Source organism: Protopterus annectens, chromosome 15.part0 (genome assembly GCF_019279795.1).
Source record: "Protopterus annectens isolate FY-2018-M chromosome 15.part0, PAN1.0, whole genome shotgun sequence".
Lineage (NCBI taxonomy): Eukaryota > Metazoa > Chordata > Ceratodontiformes > Protopteridae > Protopterus > Protopterus annectens.
This window is the reverse complement of record NC_056749.1, coordinates 137,763,189-137,785,881: the sequence shown is the minus strand read 5'-3', so window position 1 is coordinate 137,785,881 and position 22,693 is coordinate 137,763,189. Positions and strand designations below refer to the sequence as shown.

General features: G+C 38.2%; 1 protein-coding gene across 1 annotated transcript in view; it reads right to left on the bottom strand.

Annotated features, from left to right (window-relative positions):
- The window catches only part of TBC1D8B (TBC1 domain family member 8B), a gene marked incomplete in the record, with an annotated part of 1,684,663 nt that overhangs the window by 378,220 nt on the left and 1,283,750 nt on the right, over positions 1-22,693 (bottom strand). The window contains 1 exon segment of the mRNA XM_044057627.1: positions 13,688-13,817. Coding sequence (XP_043913562.1) covers positions 13,688-13,817 — 130 coding nt within the window.

Genomic DNA, 22,693 nt, shown 5'->3' with positions numbered 1-22,693 from the left:
CAAAAAGATCACTCGGGATGGCCCAGTGGCTGAAAATCTCAGCCATGATGTTACGATCCTGGGAATACTTGTGAGGCAGAAGGATGTTCCTGCTCAGACTAACTGCCAAAATGTTTCACTTCCCTGGTATGTATACTGCAGTCAGAAATCACTGAGGGAATATCACCCATTCCGTATTCACCATCAAAACACAAACACAGAAAACAGCAAAATAAAATAGAAAGGCAGGATGAACTTAAAGTGTAAAAATTTGAAATTAATAAACTCCTTAGCACCTTGGCTCCATGCCTTCTGGGGGAAATCAAATAATATGTACATATCCAGCCTTTAAATAATGACCCAATCAAAATCAAACTTATTTAAATGACAGAGTACTTCATATTCAATAAATAAATAAATAAATAAATAAACAAATAAATATCACAAATCAAATTAAATGTATACTTTAATTATATATTCAAAATAAAATAAAATAACATTAAAGTAAATATTTCTAAGCTATTTCATTGTTCAACCCGTGGGGTAAACATGGTGCGATATTGAATAATCATTCTTGTGTCAAATTTACTTAACACATGCACCACATCACCCTCTTTGGACAAACTGATTTGAGCCAAAACCACAAAATTAAAATCAGTATTGCTACCATGACATTTTAATGCATTCATTGCCATACTACAAGGTATGTTTTTACTGTGAAGGTTAGAAAAGTGTTCTTACATTCTGACTATCATTTTTGTTTGCCCAATATGCCCTTTCAGCTGTACACTGCTACATTTGATACCTTAGATAACCCTTTTAGAAACAGTTATAAAATTAGGTTAACCTATGCATCCCTAACATTTATACCATATTCATTTCCAACAAGTACTTATCTGCACATACTGCACCTCCCACCTTTGAACATACCCTTTGTTAAACCTGCTCTACAATCAACTGGAATTGTTTAGGATAAAATTTCTCCAATATTTAGACCACTACTATAAGAAAAAAAACTGGAATCTGGGCAAAACATAATGTAAAATTCTGTCAGACAATAATATATGTCAATTTGACCTAATAAGTACAAGAATATCAAACTATAAAATACCTTATAACACAACACAAAGGCTCACGACTGGTCATTCTTCTACTATGGCTACCTTTCTTATACATTCTTATATCACGCCCAGTGCAACCACATACTTTACTTCTGCACTGATCTATTAACTCAGATTATCATCTTTGTTTAAATATACCTTCTATCTCCAGTATCAATGCTGGTAACATCCTAATCCACAGTAGTTTTTTTAATCTTATAAAACTCTCCTAATGGTGAAGAATTAACCAGATGGGTGGGTAGCTGATGCATGCAAAGAATTATCTAAGTCTCTTTCCTATAAAACTTTGATTTCATAGGTAAGCTTAATCCTACCTGTTAGTGTTATACCCAAAAATTAACCAATACACCTGCCAAATCATAATCAAATTCCAAAGCCCAATTATTACTATTTACATCCTAATAAAGCCTATATTGCTTGCTCATCACCCTTACATAATAACAAATCATCTATATATCTAACATTCTCTACCACATTATTGACCATAAATTTACCCAAACACAAATTGTCTATCAAAATTATACATAAAAATATTAACATATGCACGTGAATACAGGGCTCTCATGTACCTTTCCTTTGTAGGAACCACTAATTTACATCACCCAATGCCAAATCCTCATGGCCTCTTGACATGGGGAACAGGAAAGAATTTCTCTTTACTTGTTCATATACCAAAACCAAAGTGTTGTCTATTTCAATGGCAATCATACCGCTGGGGAGAAGATTCTGAAAGGCCTGCAATCCTAGCAGGATCACCCTCATCTCCAAGACACTGAAAAATATTGGCCTCAAAGTTCGAACAGGGCCTTGGACGGTCTTCCTTTGAAATGCTCCACTCACCACCCCAGAAGGGAAGCATCTGTCATGACTGTAGGCTCAGGATCGGGAAGAAAAGGTCACCCTGTTGATACTAGCTGAGAGTCCAATCATCACCAAATGTAGAGGCTGCAGACGTTATTTAGGATTAGTGGAAAGTTTATGGGTTGTGTGACTTAATACCACTGAGCTGCTAGAGTCCGCTGTAACCCACAGAACCTTGGTAGAGGAACTAGACAGACAACTGCTGCCATATGCCCAAGGAGCAACAGAGAACCACAGCTGCTGAAGGTTTGAGAATCCAAAAAATGTGAGACACCTACTGGCGAAGTGAAATTAGCCTGCATAAGAGAAGTTTGGCCATCTGAGAGACCCCATCCAAATGGCAGCCTATAAATTCTAACACTGGTTCCAGACTGGACTTTTTGTGATTCACCATAATCCCAAAGACCAGACACAGCTGGAGTCCTGAGTCTTGATGAGAGATGCTTTTGTAGAAGTGGTGAGGAGCCAATCATCCAAGTAAGAAAAATAGTGGAATCCCTGGATTCTGAGCCAGGCTGCTACTACCGCCATTCATTTGGTGAACACCCTGGGAACTGTGGTAAGGCCAAAGAGCACAGCCTGAAATTGGTAAAGATTGGCCCCCAGCCGAAAGCTCAGAAAACTCATGGAATCCCCCATTATTTTTATGTGATGGCAGGCCTCGGTGGTAGTAATGGCTTTATCCCTCCATGCTAATGGAGCAGCCAGAGTGGTTGTAGTATTTTCAAGAGTAAAGACCTTAAAGAGCTGGCTTCATAAAGACCCATTTCAATTTAGACTGTGATTATAAAGCATTTATGTTAATATTAGCTAATCTAATGGCAAAGGTAATACAAAAATGTATAGATTTGGATCAACATGGTTTTGTGAAAGAGAGGCAAACATTTGATAATACCAATAGAATAACGACCTATTAAAAATCAGAATGCAAGGAGGAAATTTTTCACTTTTAGTGTGTCTTGATAGACATAAAGAATGTGATGGGGTCAGCTGGGGAATTTATGATTAGGGTCAGGGTGACAATTGAACACATGAACCAGTCGGGGTGGCATTTTTCTCCTGTTACTTGCTTTACACATTTAGAGCCATTAGCAATAAAATTATGTATTCACAAACTCGGGGATATAGCGGGTTATGGGAGTCACGAAATGCTAGATTTAGACTTGTTTTTGCAGAACACTGCATATACAAGACAAGTCACTCCTGATATGATGGCCATCCCTCAATATCTACCACACCTTGCTAGTGGAGTAATGTCAGTACATCCTGGTGTAAATTTAAGGACATTTCTGGATTTGCCAAGTACAAATGATATTCTGTACCTGAAAATCAAGATAAGGACATTTCAGTGTTGTGGAACATTTTGAGACAATTTCTAGTCTTTTCAGGACATAAAAATAACTGAAGATAAAAACAAAAGCTATATTTGTAAACTATGCACCCATTCATGAATTAGTTCAGCAATACCCATAGTTATGGGAAAATGATAAGATGAAGTATTTAGATGCACAAATTAAAATGATTCTGTTATAGTAGCTACAGCTATGCGAGAAAAAACTGAACAGATATGACACAAAAATTAAGAAACTGGAAGCTCATGATTAGAGGTCACGCATAATTTGATCAAATTTAGAAGTTGTCAATGACCATTAATAAAGAGTAGAAGGAAATTATTTGGGAGGAGAAGACGGCAAGAATTAAACTGGATAAGTGGATCCCCTCCCTCACCCACAGAACAAGGTGGTTCAGGGTTACCTGAATTGAAGGGCTACTTTAAAGCTATGCTGTTAATACTCACACACATAATTCAAGCAGAAGGTTACAAATCAAAAGTGGAAAAGGATGATGTTGAAATGATGGGGTGGGCATGGAGAGTTTGAGAGATAAAGGGAAACTAGGATAATGGATGGGGAGTTTTGAGATATAGAGAGAGACTAGTACACTGGATGAAATCAGTTAAGGAGAATACTAACAACCATGCAAAATGTTACATTAATAAAGTTGCAGAATGCATTAAAAACGAAGACAGCACATGAATGGAGAAAGGAAAGTTTAGCAAATAGGGATATTTGCAAGTAGGGGGCTGGAATTTACTAGAGAAAATTAGCTAAGAAACCAAGGTACTGGGAGCAAATAACATGGGAAGTAAAAGAATGCAGGTGGTCAAGGTTAAGCAGGAGTTTAGATTGCAGGTTGGAGACTGCTTCCCAAAAGGGAATGACAGAGTATAAGCAAAGAGAAAAAGACAGAGTGCTAAAAGTGAAAGATCAGTTTTAGTAGAGTTTTAAAATTGAGGCCATAACAGAAGATGCTATTAAAAGTAGAATTAGTAAGGCATACAAGATATAAAGTCAAAGTGAACTTTTTGTCATTCAGACTGCACAACTGTGCAACTGAACAAAATTGCATTACTTGAACTCAAAGTGCATACAACATATACTGATATTAATACAATAACATGGTTTACTATCAAAAAGTTGAACGTTGGTTCAGTGAACACGGAAAGTCAAACGGCAGTTAGTCGACTTCCCTGTTGGCAAATGTTAGGAGATCTAAAGTACATATCAGCGAATGCAAGTGTGCATTCGCTGATATGAATTAGATGTTATGCGTAGAGTCACGGTACAGTGCAGATTGGGAAATGTATCTCTTTCTTCACTGTAGTGGGATCTCAGAGTTAGAATATTTTAATTTGAAGGGGGTGCAGGGGGCTTGCCTCACTGTTAAAACGTGAATGACGGTGTATTTGCACCTACTCCACCATCACTGTCGATATTCGACATAAAAGTCGAATCTGCTATTTTCAATCAGCAGATTCGACATTTTAACCCAATTAGTATGCAGGAAGTAGGAGGTCATTTTCTAAGTATCGAACGTTCATTTTTATGAACTTTGATATTTTGATATCAAACCCAATAACACATGTACTAATGCTAATTCAGCAATAACAGTAAGACATTTATGCAGTGCAGTAACACGTACAATGGCATGCACCAAGACTATTTCACTTGCATGTCTTTGTTAGTACCCAAAATATTGCACAGGTAATATATTGCACAGATCAAAATCAGACAGATTTCAAATTGCACAGAATGCTAACTTGGCATATTACACAGAATGTTAACTTGGCATTGTTAATATTGCACATAAGGTATAAGATTGTACTTTCATAAAAGTTATTGCATATGCCTGTGAATTACTTCAGCACTGTAACTCCAGACCTCCATGACTAGCATGGCATATGTTATTATTGGAGTTCAGAAGTCTGACGGCTTGTGGAAAAAAGCTTATATTAAAGTTGGTGGTTTTGCAATGTAAGCTACTGCATCTCCTGCCTGAAGACAAACACGAGAATAAACCATGGACAGGGTGAGTGCAGTCTGACTATTTTCATGGCTCTGCTGGGGCACCGAGCAGAGTGCAAGTCCTGGATAGATGGGAGTGTGGACCTGCTAATTTTCTCTGCCACTTTCTCCACCCTCTGGAGAGATCTGCGATCTGAACCTGTGCAGTTTCCATACCACATTGACAGATTACTAGTCAGGATGCTTTTGATGGTACCCTGTAGAAGGTTGTGAGAACTGAAGGTGGTAGTTTTGTTCTCCTCAACCTTTTTAGAAAGTGTAGAAGCTGTTGCTCCTTCTTGACAATGTGATTAGTGTTTATTGACCAAGACAAGTCTTCAACGATATGCACCCCTAGGAACTTGGTGCTCTTCACCCTTTCCACTGTTTCTCCTTTGATTGTGAGTGGAGAATGAGCCTTGCATCTCTTCCTGCAGTCTATTATCTCCTTTGTTTTATTCACAGTGAGAGCCAGGTTGCTGTTGTCACACCAGACAATCAGTTGGTAAATGAAAACCATTAAAAGAAATGTGTGTATTGTACAATAATGGAAACTGTTATTAAAGCATGTTTTATTTTATATGAATGCATGTAAACTCGTGTTGCAACTTAAATGTGATAGTTTAATACAGATGCTAGAAAACGTAATTCCCCGGGCTAATGGATACTGGTATAACCAAGCTGGTGCTGGGCAAGAGAACTTCTACAAAACAAATGACTGAAACATGCAGTATAACTGCAAAATAACTGAGATATCAGGACCACCAGATCTCCTACAGACTGATACAAATGAGGCTGCATGCAATACCACTCAGCCAAAATGAAGACCCTCTTTCATTTATCAGAATAAGTGTGACAAATGGAAGGCTTACTAATGGTCTCAAATGCCTATAAGATGCTAACCTGGAGGTACAAATGTAGTAACAGATCTAAGTAAGGTATCACCTGAGTAGTGATGGCTGTTGCCCATTCAAAAAGGACTTTGACTTGCAGAGAGGGCTTTCACTAGAATAGACTAATGCACAGCGCAAGACCTGAAAGCATGAACCCACATTTTTCTTGTGTATCCCAGGATGAGCTTTGGTCTTCAGTTTCTAAATTTTGTATACACCAACTGCTTTGGGCATCTACTGTGGCATGCAGTATCCTCAAGATAGGAGAACACGAATCACAGACTGCATACCATGGCATAGCTAGCCACTCAACAGGGTAAAATATGGCTGTAGGTAATTCAGTCGTGTTGACTAATGTTGCCAAACGGGCATGGGTATTTGCCAGTGATAAGTGGGGGTTGAGGACCCGGCCTATTCTGACCTAAGCCAAGGACCCATGCTTATTGTAGTAGGGCTGTAGGTACCCCTATTGGCCAATGTGTGCCTTCCATAAAGCCCAGCAACCCTGAGTCAATAAACTTCTGGCCGGCCATTGCCCAGTTGCCCAGCTTGAGTTAACTGGTTAGCCCTCTTAAAACCAAACTGCCATACATGAACTAAGAATTGTTGCACTCGATGTAGGTTCACTGACAGGAGCTTGGAAGTTTCTGAAATGATGGTAAGGAGGAGGCTGGACATCTTATGTATCCAAGATACAAGATGAAAGGGCAGTGCAGCAAAGGCTCTTGGCTTTGAATCCCGAGCCTACTATTCAGGAGGAAGACAGGCTAGAAATGGGGTGGGAATTGTGGTGAGGGAGAGCTTCAGAAGACAGTGAGGTATGTCGGACTCCAGTGTAATGACAGGGCAGTATTCATAATCTCAGCCTATGGCCCACAACATGGTTGCGACAGTGAGGAAAACAGTGCATTCAGACAGCAGTTGCAAGACCTACTAGATAAAGCTGGACAACAGGAATTGGTGTTGAAAACTGGTGACCTGAATGCACATATCAGGACAGAACACAATATGAGGACTGCCCGGTCCACGTGGGTGGAGCAACAAGAATAAAGGACAGGGCATTCTAAACTTCTGTATGGCAAATGGCTTCACGGTAGCCAACACATGGTTCAGAAACACAGACATTTACAAGTTCACATACAAGAGTAGCCAACGTGCAACTCGGGTAGACTTCCTCCTAATAAGGAAAGGGTAGTTGGGTAGAATCAGTAATTGCAAAGTCATCCCCAATGAAACAGTCAGCCCATAGCATAAAGCACTGGTTGCAACAATCCGCTGCAAGCAGTAGTTAGAGAAGGCTCCAAGGTCCACAGAGACCAGGATGCAGACCTGGAAGTTGAATAGAGAGAAAATAAAACAGCTCAAGGAATTCTTAGGGCTCTAGCAACTCAAGAGGAGGAAGAAATATTTGGAGTTGAAGAAGAATGGCAGCACTTTAAAACAGGGACTACATAATGGAGATGTGGAAGAGTCAGGTACAGAAATAAGGTACATAAGGGAAAGCTGATGGTGGAATGCAGAAGTCCAGGAAATCAGCAAAAGAAAGGAGTGCAGGAAAAAGTAGGAAACAGAAAAAAATAGACCTGGCTAGGAAGGAATACTGGTTGGATAACAAAAAGGCTAACAGAAGAGTTGCAATTACAAAGAATGAGGCATCAGAGGCACTGTACCAGTTTCTGGAAAGTGACTCAGTAGATGGAACAAATAAACAATATCTGGTTGCAAGACAAAGACAGAAAGATGATAAAGATAGTCAGACACCCTTCATAATGGAAGACAATAGCAACCTGCTCACCAGTCCACAGGATGTCAAAGGCAGATGAGAGGAGTATTTCCAGAAGCTTCTACATAAAGAAAACCCCACAGAAGCTGCACTTCTCCAGACACAGCCTATGACGAAAGAAGAGGAGGAGCCCACCATAGAAGGCAGAACAGCACTAAGAAAATGAAGTCAGGGAAAGTAGCATAGCAGTATGAAGAGAAAGGTGTATCCCAGATGACTGGAGAATAGGCATACTAGTGCTAGTGTTCAAAAACAAAGGGGACATGCAGCATAGCAGTATGAAGAGAAAGGTGTATCCCAGGTGACTGGAGAATAGGCATACTAGTGCTAGTGTTCAAACACAAAGGGGACATTTACAACTGTGGGCTACACATCAAAGTCCTGTCACAATGCCTGAAAGTTCTGGAGATGGTGACTGACAAACGAATGTCGAGAACAATAGAAAGTAAGACGGGAGATGAGCAGTTAAGATTCAGATTAGGATGCAGCACAACTGACACGACGGCTGCATTTTGACAGATACTTGAGAAGGAGCTAAAGATGAGAAAGTCCAAATGGGCATTCCTAGCCTTAAAAAAGCATACAAGGCCCCAGGAAAGTGAATTTAGGCAGTCCTGTGGTGGTACAAAGTCCCACACATACTGGTGGAATTAGTGCAGGCTATGTACAAGGACCCAATGACTCAACTACGAACAGTGTTTTGTCTCACACAGGGGTTTCCCAGTGGGAGTGCGTGTACATCAAGGTTCATATGTCTGAGCCCACTGTTGTTCATACTGGTGATGATGGACTACATTAGCAAACAGGTCAGAGGGAATAGATCAACAAAGTTGCTGTACACTGACAATGTGGCATAACAGCCAGACTCTGAGCAAGATCTTGGAATGTAAAACTGAAGGCACATGGGATGAAACTGAGTACAGATAACACAGTTGTAATGGCAGCAAATGGAGGAAATCAGAAAAAGCTGAGAATTGAGATAAAAGGGAAAGCACTGGAACAAATTAACAGCTTCAAGTATGTGGAAGGGATGGTGAAGAGGAAAGAAGTCTGAATGAGGAGGTCAATGCTTGAATGAGAAGGCTGCAGCCAACTGGCACGGTATGTCAGGGAGTAGTGTATGGCAGAAGAATGCCAAGGAATCGGAAAAAGTAGGGTGTACAAAACAGTGGTACAACCAGTATTACTGTACTGTGCAGAAACCTGAGAAGGTAATGGAGAAGAAGTCCCAGAGACAGGTGTCAAGATGCACACCGTAGGACAGAAGAAGAAATGAGGACATAAAAGCAGAAGCCGAAGTAGCTCCAGTAGCAGAAAAGGTCAAAGAGAACAGATTATGGTGGTTTGGAAAATTTGGAACAGACAAGAAGGCGGCAAGAAGGAATGAGAGCACCCAGCAAAGAAGTGGATGGATTGTATGAGAGATGGCCTGTGGCATTCAGGCATAAGTGCTGAAGAAGGTAGGAGAGTGACAATTAATAGAGAGAGAGAGAGATGACAATAGTTGACATGACACACTGATCTCATGCAGAAAATGGGAAAAAAGGGTTGATTATGATGAAAAAGTTGAAAAATTACGTCTTTGTTAATGGCCATCTACCAGACATGCGTCCCATCTCTATTTAAGGAGCACATATGCATGCTACCTTTATTTACCACATTATGATCTATGGCCTCTGCTCTCAGCTCCACATCTAGAACCTTGAAGAAACATGATACCTCTTGTAGCTCTAGATGGTTACTATGAAGATCTCTCTTCTTTTGTCTTCACTTCTCACCCCACAAGTGAAGAATCCATCACTGGATCCTAAGGCAAGCTGCGCTGCAGAAAAGGAAGACAATCAGACGCTGTGCAATCATCCATCACTCCAAAGCCTGTCAAGAATGGTTCAACACAAATGGTGGCAAATGAGAGTACTGACTTTATAGCCAGTGACAACTTATTGTCCGCATTAAAAAAATGCATCCTCACATTAAATTTCAAAAATCAAAGAAAGAAAGGATAATACAAAACTTGGTCTTTCTTCTCTGAATTTGTGTTCTGCTGTATCCTCACCCAGCTTTTGAAAGACATGCCCTTCGTTGTGAACATGGAAGACCAGCACACAATGCTTTAACAAAGACAACTTTTTTAGAAGCATTTAGACAGGCTCTCTCACAACTGAAAGAGACCCCCTCCCAGAGTCTGCAACCACTGAAAAAAAATGTGCATGGAGAATCTATCAGTAAGTCTGTCGAAGTTGACCAGGAACACACGAACATTCTTCTGCAAGGCTTCCACCACCATGATAAACACAGAACAGTACCCAAAAAGAGACATTCAATATTAGGGATAATTAACACTCAGAGTACACAGAAGGAACCTCTCAGACTTCAGACACAGATGTTCTACAACGCATCCGTTATTCATTTATTTTGTTTGTATTTAATGACCAGAGTAGAGCAATGATCTCTATGGACCTTTTTAGAACTCAGCCTGGGAACAGTGTCTGGTTAAGTGACTTGCTCAGTCACACAGTTAGGCAATGCAGACTACGGAAATCAAACCCTAGACCACAGGAACCAGCTTGTTAACAGGTCCTTAAATCCTCTACTCCAAATGCCAGACATCTCTAGCAACAATAACCAGGGGCCCTTCGGCAGCAGAAAAAAAATGACAGTCATCCATAATCAACCAAAAATAAACAAACAAACGTGACTGCTTCCCAAACCAGGGTAAATGCTGAAAACCAGTAGATCACTTCCATGTAGGCAAGGACAGGTCCTACCAAATGAACCGACATGCCCAGCATCTGGGTAAATTGGGTCTACTTCACGATGTCGAAAGCCGACAATATCGCAGCTAATATTGTCGGCACCACAACATTGAAAGTGCAGGACATCGTGCAGGTAAATGGAAATCTCTGTAGGGGAGATTTCCAATTACCTCAATGTAGTGCGGTGTCGGAGTTGGAATATTTAAGTAGGGGGGGTGTGGGTGGTGCAGGGGGGCTTGCCCCCCTGCCTATGCTAGTTCATTTTTACTTTTGTTTGCTTTTTGTTTTTTAAGCGTTATTCAATGTTTTCAATCACTAGAGGTCGACCTTTAGTGATTCGATGTAGTAAGATTTCGATAATGTGATATAGACGCAGTAAATTAAGTGAACTAGTTCATCACTCTCCCAATGCTATAAAATGAACAGCTGATGTACAGCCAAACCTGGATTGCTAAGCCATGCTTAAAAGAGTTGGGGAGATCAGATGGAGAAAATACCTGCCAGTGGGCAGCTCATGCCAGGGGATACTGAAGATCTCTATAAGAGTGATGATGAGCATGGATTGGCTGTTCTACCATCGGGGAAGCAGTGAGGACACAGAGATGCACCCCTCAAGATGGTTGGTGGGCCTGCACATCATGCAACCCCCTCATGCTTGTTCAACAATTGCAAACTACACTAATTGCTAGTAAAGAGACAGCCTGCATCACTTAAAACCTAAAAGGCTACCTCAAGAGCAGACTTACCAGAAACAGGGTCTGATGTCTAGCCATTGTTCATCAGCCCTCTTACTGATGATCTAGCACCACCCTGGGATTATGCACAGGATCATTGCAACATACCAATACTAAGCACCCTCAGCCACCACTACTTTAAGGGAGGTAGGTGTGTGACTCGGCTACTGGAGGAAAATTTAGATGCCTTGATTCATTAGTGGAGAATGTGGTATCCATAGCAACAGAAACAGAAGGATCAAGACAAACTAAACAGTATTGGGAGAGGGGTTGGCTTGCACTCCAAAGCCCATCAAGTGATGTCATGGCATACACATCATGAGAAATCTTACATGGCACCTGTATAAGGGGAATATAGAGAGACACAGACAGCACAATTACAATGGTTACCTAATGGATGTGAACCAGAAAATCATAAGCAACAGATTTAGTCATGCTGTGGTGCCCTTCCTTAGTTCTGCTACAATGCAAGGCCAAGAGACCATATGACACGGTAGATCTCAGAAAGCATTTAGACAAGCTCAATGAAGGGAGAATCTTTGGCAGGAAAGAAAGCAATGTTATGGGCACCTTAACTCCCCCAAATACTACAAAAAAGCAAAAGGATCAGCAAACACTTGACAGGCAGCTGTACCCAGCTCAAGGTGCATCCATAACCCACACAAAGGACTATGGAAAAGAGTGCAAAGCCAAGCCAATCCAACAGGAATAATCACTGACTAACTGGAATCAATGAGGGAGTAATCTACAACCTTATCCAAGCCTATCCAACACAATCCCCCACTCCGGTATTATGGACAAAGTCAAACTTAGGCATAAAACCCTTTGTCATCCGACGGACAGCCAAATGGCTCACAGAAAGGACACATGAAGTTAGGGTGGGGGAATCCTTCTCCAACCAAGAGGCCTGTTACTAGTCATGTCCCAAAGGGCTATGTACTGGGACCTCTCCTGTTTGGAATATATTTCTCTGAAGTCAAGGCAACTGTAGAGAGCCTTTGCCTGGCCAGATATGCCTACAACTGCAAGCTAGGTGCAATCACCAAATCCCCCAGAGATTCAGATATCCTCCAACAGTGTCTGACACAGAAATAACTGGTGCCAGAACCATGGCCTAAAGCTGAATACAAAACAAATGAATAATTATACCCTTTGGGAAGACCATCACCCCTTCAAATTATAGCACTGATAACACTCCCCTAAGTGTAGACCCAGTGGTAAGGGACTTGGTAACTTAGGTTGACAGTGACCTGAACTTTTATCACCATGTGTTCATTGGTAGTGAGCAAATCCTTCTAAGTGGCATGGCTTATAAGTAAGCGTATGCCATCCAGATCCAAGGACATCATGGTCCCACTATAATCAGCCCTTATTTGACCAATAAAGTAAAATGTGCCCTCTGTATGTACCTGTACAGGCATTTGCAACAGCTGGAGTAGCCACAGAGGTTCCTCACTTCAAGAATACAGGGTGCAAATAATATGCCCTATGCAGACCACTTCAAAGCCATAACCTTGTGCTTGGTCTCCTATAAACTATTAAGGGGAAATCTATGCCTAACCTACAAGGTATTCTCTGATCCACCCCAAATGGATCTGCTACACATTTGCAAAACAAACACTACAATTAGCTGATCTAAGGATCTAAATCTTATCTGTGATAAAACATGTTGGAGGGAAAGACATCTGGCTTAAAGATTACCCCTTCTCTGGAACAGACAACCAGTTTAAGAGAAACAAAACTCCTCCTTAAGCTTATTAAAACACAATTTTGTTCCAGTGGATGGGAAATCAAACAATCATCCCTGGCTTGTCACCTGTGGTCTTATGGACAGGGGCAGTCTATAGATGCCCTATGGCACAATGGGCATTGATAATTGTGAAAACTGGAGCATGAATGACTAGGCTTAAAAAGGATCTAAGGCTGTTAACCTAATAAACTCATATGATCCTGTAATTCACATGACTACTATTGTAATTATATCTACAGCACAACAAGAAACATACACACACAAGTCACAGTTCATAAAGCCCTTGCTTCACTGTTACAAGTGAAGCAACCCGATAAAATGAAGCGGCCAAAAAATAATTCAAGCTGCAAACAGTTTAACACATGCACTCCAATCACTATAAGGTCAATAGAGTTTCCAGTACAGTGATATTTCCAAACACTACTGTAAATGAAGAGGGGAAGGCATGATACCCCGGGCTCCTTACCTCATAAGACTCTCTGATTAGGTCACTGATGTCTACTTTTGGATGAGAGTTCTTCCCATCATTCAGAACTGGAGCCTGCTGTACGGAAGGAGGCAATGGGCTATCCTTGTTGGTGACGTTGTCAAAAAACCTACAAGAGAATGACCAACTAAAATTAACAGACAATAACTAATGCCCAAACTTTAATGAAAAAAAGCATTGCAGTTACACAGAAACAGACTGGAGTTGGATGAAGGCCACTTTAAAAAAACAAGAAACGTCTTTATTGAATTATCAACAAACCATACTTACATATTTTCAGTTGCAAACATTATACGCCACACAATCTTCTATACTGCAATTGTCAGTCAAACATTACTTAGCTCATTCTATTCCTACCTTCCCCTAAACCTCATTCCTCCTACAAATAATTCTGCATGTACTATTCCGGCAATTCCCATTTTTTTCTATACAATTTAATCCTACCCCATTCTAAAGATCCCACTTCCGGTTGTTTTAACTTTACTATATTCACTACTACTAGTATGGTTGGTTTAGACTTAGAATTCCATTTTCTAGCAATGACTTTTTTGGCGGCCACCAACATTAAACTCAGCAAGGCCTTACTATGCGCCTAGGAAGTTCCGATTCTGTATCATAGTTCAGAAGAATAATTTCCTTAGGTACACTAATTTGCTAACCCAGTATTTCTGACAGAGTAGTCTGCAGGGAATTTTTGAAGTCTGCCAACTCATTCCACTCCCAAAAAATAATTACCTCTTTTTCCCCATCACACCTCCAACAGTTGACATCTACCTTAAGAAAAATTATTTGGAGTTTGTTATGGGTATAAAAATAGCTATGCAAACACTTCCAAGCAAAAATCCTAAATCTTCTAGACTTTGTTGCATATTGCAAATCATACATATATCCTCCTATTGTTTCTTTGTGAACTGCTTATCCAATCTCTCTTCCCATCTAACCTCCTCTGATTGATTCTTATAGTCATCAAGCAATATCTTATATGTCCTCCTAGTTATCCTTTTTTTTTTACCAGCAACTTCTGTTCTAGATTCTACTAAAAGTTCTACCAGCACTGGTCTTTCTCTTAGGATCCCCCTATTTCTTTCTCTTTGCCTATACGCTTGATATCAATCATTGACAGGAAAGGTAACCTCTAGCCAGCAATCCAAATTATTTTTTTTTCTTCCCATTACATTACCTTTCATTCTTTTATTTGCTCCTAATACCTTGGCTCCTTTGCCAGTTTTCTCCAGTAAACCCATATTCCTCTTCCTTATTCTCTGTACCCCTAACTGCAGTCACCTCTTCGGCAAAATCTCCTTTCTCCATTCCTGTGTGGTTTGTTCTTAAAATACTTTTGCTACTTTAGGAATATAATAGTCTGTGTAGTTACTGATATTCTCCTTAAGGATCTGCATCCAAAATTCCACGCTCTCATTATTTCTTCTAATTATTTTGTCAGGGAATGCAAATGTTTCCATTGCCCTACTCACAAAATCCCAGCTTACTCTGCTGAATGTTTTCTCAACATCAAGACCCACCACCAACAGCGGCATTTTCTTATATTCTGCATCCCTCTGGATCATTGTTCTATTAATCTTTTCCAATGTTTGCCTCTCCTCCACAAAACCACACTGGTCCATATCAATTTGGCATCACCTTTGCCATTCTTTTAGCCATTAAACTTTATAATCATGGTTTAGAATCAAAATGGGCCTATATGAAGCTGGATCTGATGGGTCTTCACCGTCTTTAGATATTACAGCCACCACAGCTTTCCTCCAGGATATTGGTGTGTCTAGTCCTTTTAAAATACTGTTAAACAAAATATTCCGGATCTTTTATCCCTTTCTTCCCTCCTAGCTTGCAAACTTCCACAGAAATGCCATCTGCACCTGAAGACTTTCCTGTAGATTTGTTATACATCACCATTCTTTACTGCATCTCCTTCTATCTTATATGTTAGGCAACTCAGCCTCATCTACCTTTAACCTTGGCATATTTGAGTCTTCAAAAATGTACAAATGGAAATGTTTATGGATTTCCACATTTCTCTACTTTATACATATTTTCATAACAGTTCTAAAATATTTCTAATACCGCTACAGGATCTGGTATTTTCCTTGTTATGGGCTATCTAAGGTTGGCAACAACCCCTTCACCTTTTTGCTTGAGCCATGGTATTAAAAGCTTGTGCGCTCTGGAGTTACTATCAAAAATCAGTTCCTTAACAGCAATCTTTCTAAATGCATACACATTATTGACGCAGTCCCTTATTTTCTCTTCAGCACTGAGATTCCCCATATTCTGCAGTACTTTAACCTTTCTCAATCCATCTAAATAATTCTTGTCACTTCTTAACTATAACTTAACTATAATGAAGGTTATTCATGTTAAGAATGCATGGTACAGCCTGTGCTTCCACTTACACTAAGTGCTCTGTTTTGTCTTATCTTTATTCCTCTCCCAGAACACATTATCTTTTAACCATTGAAATAAAAAAGTATTTTGTTTTTATTGCTCTTATCAATCTGTCTCCGTAGCAACATGGAGAACCAGATACACAGTTGCCTTCAGCTACAAGCGTCTCATGTTGCACTGTGAACATTTGTTTGCTAAAGGAAAACTTTTCATTGCATTCAATGTTCTTTTATTTACTTGCTCCCACTTAATATGTGTTGTTAGATCAAGCTAAGAGCCTTAATCCAGTCACTCCCCTATGAAAAAAAAATGCATAACAATTTTAATTATATCATGCACTTTTGTCCAGGCTTTCTTCTCTTTTCACATTGCAGCGCCTACAATTCTTAAAACTGAAGAAAAAAAAAAAAAAAAAGAAAACAGCATCTGCTTAATTTAGTATCCATTTTACACACAAAAATAACTGAAAAGGCTTTACTATGTAACCATGCAGTATATGTCATGTTTTATAAAAATGCCGCTAAAAACAAAAAATGTTTTACATAGTTACCTCTTTTCTCCCTCTTCCCTTCTCCTTAATGTTCTTCCAAAAGTTAATGATAGGAAGTAGGGCATATGCTTTGGAGTTCCCTACAAGTTTAACAAAGTCAAACAGTCCAATATTTCCAGGTTTTCTTGTTCTGCCATATTTCACAAATGTGATTGATGCTATGTAATCCCACATTTATTCATTAATTTCCAAGTTGCTGGTTTTCTTCCTGTTGATCTTCATCTCCCAACTCCAGTCTCTGGTTAATTTTCAACGTAATCTTGGTCCTTCTACTGCTGTCCTGTGTTTTTTCCCATCTCTCACAAATTTTCCCTTGAAACATTGGAAAAGGTTTCACTGGCATTGTCTCTCTATGAGAAAAATAAGGAAAAGAATCCCCTTTGGTTTGATAGTGAACGCCTTGCTGGACAAACTTTTGTATTTCTTCCTTATTATGTTCTGCAACAAAAAAATGACAGACTCTCCAGGAAAAAGTATTCTGAAGATAGCTGGCTACATCAGCTTGCATCTCACACCTGCTTCTCGACATTCCTTGATTGCTGGAATAAATTTACTCATTCTGCCCCACGTACAATGAATAATCATTTTCTACACACTACTGTCTCCAACCTTTAGTATTTTTGTCCTTTTTCCTCAGTTTCATCAGCATCAAACCTTTCTGCTAATTGGATTTTATCTTTACTATTAGAGGTCTTGGCTGCTTTCGCATGACCAGGTTTGGAGCATACACACAATGTGCCCCTTTAACAACTGCCTTGGAATACTATTCCAGTTGCTTATCTGTGGTTTCATAACATTATTAGTCTTTTTCCTGTTTCTCTGGTACAGAAGGAAGTCTCAGGTTTTTCCTACATGCCCTGTCCTCTAATTCTACCATTTCTGAAACATCACCATTTCAACCTCTGATTTTTGCAGTTTTACCAGCTCTTCTGAATATCTGTTTAACGCATCTTCCAGTTTTCCAGCCTTTTATTTGAGTTCATATGCTCCTTTAGTGTTTAATTTATTTTCATCCCTGAGCACATTTGACTTATTTTTTCCTCTAGATTACTGGAAGCCATGTCTTGCACCAAAGCTAGAGCTTGAATTGCTTTTTGCTTAACAGCTGCAGGATTATCCCCAGTCAGTGTTTTCTCTTCACATTTTCCAGTTGATTCTCTTTCAGGATCTCTAAATTTCTTCTTTGCTGGCATCCAAGCAGTGTATGTACTAGCCAGTAAGTGAAATTTACCCAAAGGCAAATTAATTCTCTCTCTTTTGAGTTTCGGTTTTCACACTGGGAGAGCTGAAATTAAGCTGTTACTCAGTGTGCAGTCATCCTGCAAGTCGTGGATGAAGGCCACTTGTCCCATATTTAGCAGGCACACTGTCTTGTCTGGTTTAGTCACTCAGCCACCTACAAGCATTTATTTTTCATATGAACTACTGTGTGTGTGTGTGTGTGTGTGTGTGTGTGTGTGTGTGTGTGTGTGTGTGTGTCTGCACGCATGTGTGTGTGCATTCTAACTCCCTCAGTTTTAGAACAATTACTCATGAAGAACTGTGCCATTTACACTGCTATCTGCAAAAGCATTTTCCAACAATAGTGTGAACTCGAGATACAAAAAAATGCCCCCAATTCTCAGGCATCTCTGGTCTACACAATAACTATCTGAAGACTGATTTTTCCTCTAGGACACCTGAAAATCTTCTATTATGCCAATCCTCTGCCACACTTTCACCAAATCATCATCTTCTAATATAACTGACAAAACCTATCCACATCCCATCTTAGTGTTTTTGGAGGTGGGGAGACCCCCTGCACCCTTCTAATTATATATACCGACTCCAAGGTTGTACAGCAGTGGGATAATGGCATATAACCTTCCCTTGTATAACTTAAATTTTGCCGGTATTTTTAACTGTTAGTATTTTGTGTTTAGGTATGTTTGACTGTCAATATTTTGAATATTAGGTTTGGATTACCAGATTTAGAATTATATTCCCTATCAACAGTTATAACGACAACTTCCCTCTGGTCAAATAATAATTATAGTGTTAAAAGGAATGACATAGAAGAAAGCATTTGCTTAAAATCCAACTATCACACATTTTCACTTCAAAACACAATAGTTATAATTTCCTTTGGTTACTAAAAGATTATACTTTAGAAAATCGGAATCAACAAATTAATTCTACCTATATTTCAATGATAATGATTAACCTCAGACATTTTATTTACAAAATCCACATGCACAAAACAACATATGTATTTCTAATATAAAAACTTCAATGGCTACATTTAAGGAGAAAAATATATTTGTTTCAGATGATGGATAAAGAAAAGTTGCAAACTCTAGATTTTATAACAAAAATAATTTAAATGAAGAATGTGGTTAGATATTCAAAATTCAATAAAAAAAGAAAATTAACTTAACATACTGGCCTTAAATTCATTGACCTTCTAATTATTTTGCTGCACCAAAATACTTTAGAGAAAGGGCTCTTACCCAAAATTTATAAAGTGGTTAAAATAGTGCAAACTATTACAAAGAAAATAAATGGGATTACTTCAAATCCATAAATAATTATCCAAGTGAAGAAAAAAATGATGTTATCTTCTAAACAAACTACTTCCTCATTAAAATGGAAGTTATTATCTTGGAAATTTATGCATAATTCATGTATTACTCCACATAAAATTGAATTAATGCATAAAAAATGTTGGATGTTGGCAATGTAAATTGAACATTACGGCAGACTGGCAACACGTCTTTTGAGTATAATGCAATTAAATCATTCTGGAATATTAATACTTTTTACAGGTATTATTTAATGATCAATTCAATCTAACTACATAATTAATTTTAATACTCCAGTACCTGTATTTGTCAAAAGAATAAACTATTCACTACTTTGTTTTTTTGCTATTTTTTAAAATACTCCAATCACCAAGAACTGGAAAAGTGAAGTGACTCCATCTTTGAAAGAATTTATAATTATTGCAACTGAAGTTTGTCAACTGGAATTACTTATAATTAATGCAAGAACAACCAGAACTACCACTTCTTACAACAACTAAATGAAACTCAAAGAACTGCTAAATAAACAGTCATTAATCTGTCAGTAACAAAGACTTAATTTCATAAATATACAGAGTTTTCATATACAGTAGATACTTTTGTAAAAACTTTTATTTTTTTTTTATATTCCTTATTCATTGCTTAATCATTTAATTTCTTCATGTATTGCGTATGTTACATTCGATTATTTTTAAAATTTTAATAAAACATTTAAGCAAATATATATATATATATATATATATATATATTTTGAACATTAGGTATTTTGGAATCTGTTTTGCTGTTGCTATTTAAGTAATTCAGACAACTGCCACACACACGTGTGTGTATATATATATATATATATATATATATATATATATATATATATATATATATATATATACACATATATATATATATGTATATATATATATATATATATATATGTGTGTATATATATATATATATATATATATATATATATATGAGAGGGAGACAGGAGAGAAACTTACTACTGAGGAATTGTAGTTTTTCAGATTTAGGGAAGAACAAAGCAAAAAAAAGAGAAAGCTAATTGCTCAGGAATGATTACTCTGATATCAACATATGAATCATTAAAATAAACCACTGTAACAACTTTTATGTAAGATTCATGTCAAAGACCACTTAAAATTCTTAAAGATAAAAGGTTTGAAGCTAGCAATGTTTCTTTAAACTAAGGTTTATTAATTTAAAAGAAGAAATGAGTGCCTTCTCCGTTGTCAAAGTAGTAAGACTAGCTACAAGAAAAAACAAGGGGTGAAGATGTGTTTTGTGTGTGTGTGATCAAGAAAATTCCTAGGCCCAGAAAATAAATTAAGGAAATGACAAAAACAATAGAATGATCATAATTTATGACAAGGATTCAGGTGGATTAAAAACAAAAATGGTCAAAAACTGTAGTATCTTAAGAGGAAAGCAATCAGTCATATTTTTAACTTTCAAACAGCCTTTATTTAAGGAAAAGGAAGAAATTTTAGAAGTTGGATATAAAATGAAAAAAAAACTACATCTACAGAGCTACAGTTAAGAACCATTTCCCCCCAAGCTACAGATTATGTGCATTTATGAGCTGAAGGAATTATTTTAGCCTGTAGTCCAGCCTAGAAAGGACCAAGAGTGTGTGTGTGTGTACGTATTCAAAGTAGATATGTACATCTAATCCATAAAGTTAACTTAAGGTAAGGCTCACAGCTTGTACCATGAGTACAAGCACAGCTGAGCGTCCATGTCCAGTCACCTGAACTAGGTAGCTGTATGGTGCATGCTCTGTACTAGAGGTCGTGGCTCCAAAGAACCCTAAATTACAACTCCTCGATTCTCTACACCAGACATATATTACAACCCATAATAATGGACAAAACGTTTAACAGATTTTTCTGTAGTCCAAAATAAAAGCCAGTATGCAGCTCGTTACCTTCCTTCACTCAAACTGAAAAAAAACCTACTCATCTTGCTTAAATTTATGGACTACTCCCTCTCTTTCTACAAAATCTTGCAGCTAATACACTAAATACTTAACTACAATTTTTTAGTGTTCCTTGGCTTGTGTACTGCTTTCTGCCATTCTCCCTTTTCCTCCTTCAGCCTCTTTTTTCATTGTCCAACTAATGCAGCTTTTTATGTTCTCTGAAAAACTTACTTTATATCATAGTAAAAGCTTACTAATTGTTTTTCACAAAACTGTTGCATTGCTGATTCACTGGTTGGCCTCTCTGTGATTGGGCTCATTCCACCTCCCCAAACTTCCCCCAGTTCCCTCCCACCCCCTTTTACTCTACATTTGAACTATCCCAACTCTATCCCTCCACTTCTCTCAAATGATCTCTACATACAATCAGGACATAACTCACAGGCAGCTGCCTTGCAATTAGCATTTCTAACTCATTCACTTCAAGTTCTGTAACTAGCATGACCTTTTAAATATTATATTGCTATAGCTATAACTTCTTAGATTTTTTCCAATTACAGTTATCTTAAATCTGAGCAATCTACCATATAGAATCCAATAAGACAAACACAGATGCACTGACTACAAAATTTCCTTCATAAAATTTCCACCCCAAAAAAATTGAATGAAAGAAAAATTGCCAAAAACTTCAAATGCAAATGTGTGTTCATGAATACAATAGATTTATGAAAAACAATATACAGCCCAAGAAACCTTGGGCCATTTAGGAAAAAAAGTGACTGAAGTGTGGAAATATAGAGAATGAAATCTAGAGATTTTTAAAAGGTATAAAAAAGAAACATGGACATGGGAAAGAGAGAGAGATCTGACATGGTGAAATATTTATGCAAAGGAGAAAGTCAAAATCAATAAGAAAAAAAGCAGACCTAAAGATAATTGGAGAAATACAGGCAAAGGCATCCAGATATTGAAAATTTTGCAATATAAAAAAATAAGATCACAAAGAGGGAACATAGAACAGAAGATTAATAAAGAAGAAATTTAAAAAAAAATAGAAGCTGAAGTTATGGAACACCAGCAAAGTGAAGAATTTAGTGTAGAAAGTCTAACATAGGTTACATCACAGCATGATGGAACGAGTCCCCCCCCCCCCCCAAAGTATGCAAAAAAGGAGCAGGAGACATCTGAAGAAAAAAATATGGACATGGGAAAGAAAAAGAGATTTAATATGGTGCAATATTTATGCAAATGAGAAAGCAAAACTAATCAATACAAAAAGAGCAACAACAAAGATATTTGAAGAGAAATACAAGCAAAAGTATCCAGATATGGAAAATTTTACAACACAAAGTAAGAAAACAGAGGAAAAGTGGAAAAAAGGAATATTAATGGAGAAGTTAAAGACATAGAAACTTTTAGTTATGTACTCACCATAACTTCAGATGTTTGGGATCCATCTCGCCTACATTCTGACTGATGGGTTCGGAGCCGATCCCTCGGCTCCGACTCGGCACGCTTATGCCAAAGAGCGAAGTCTC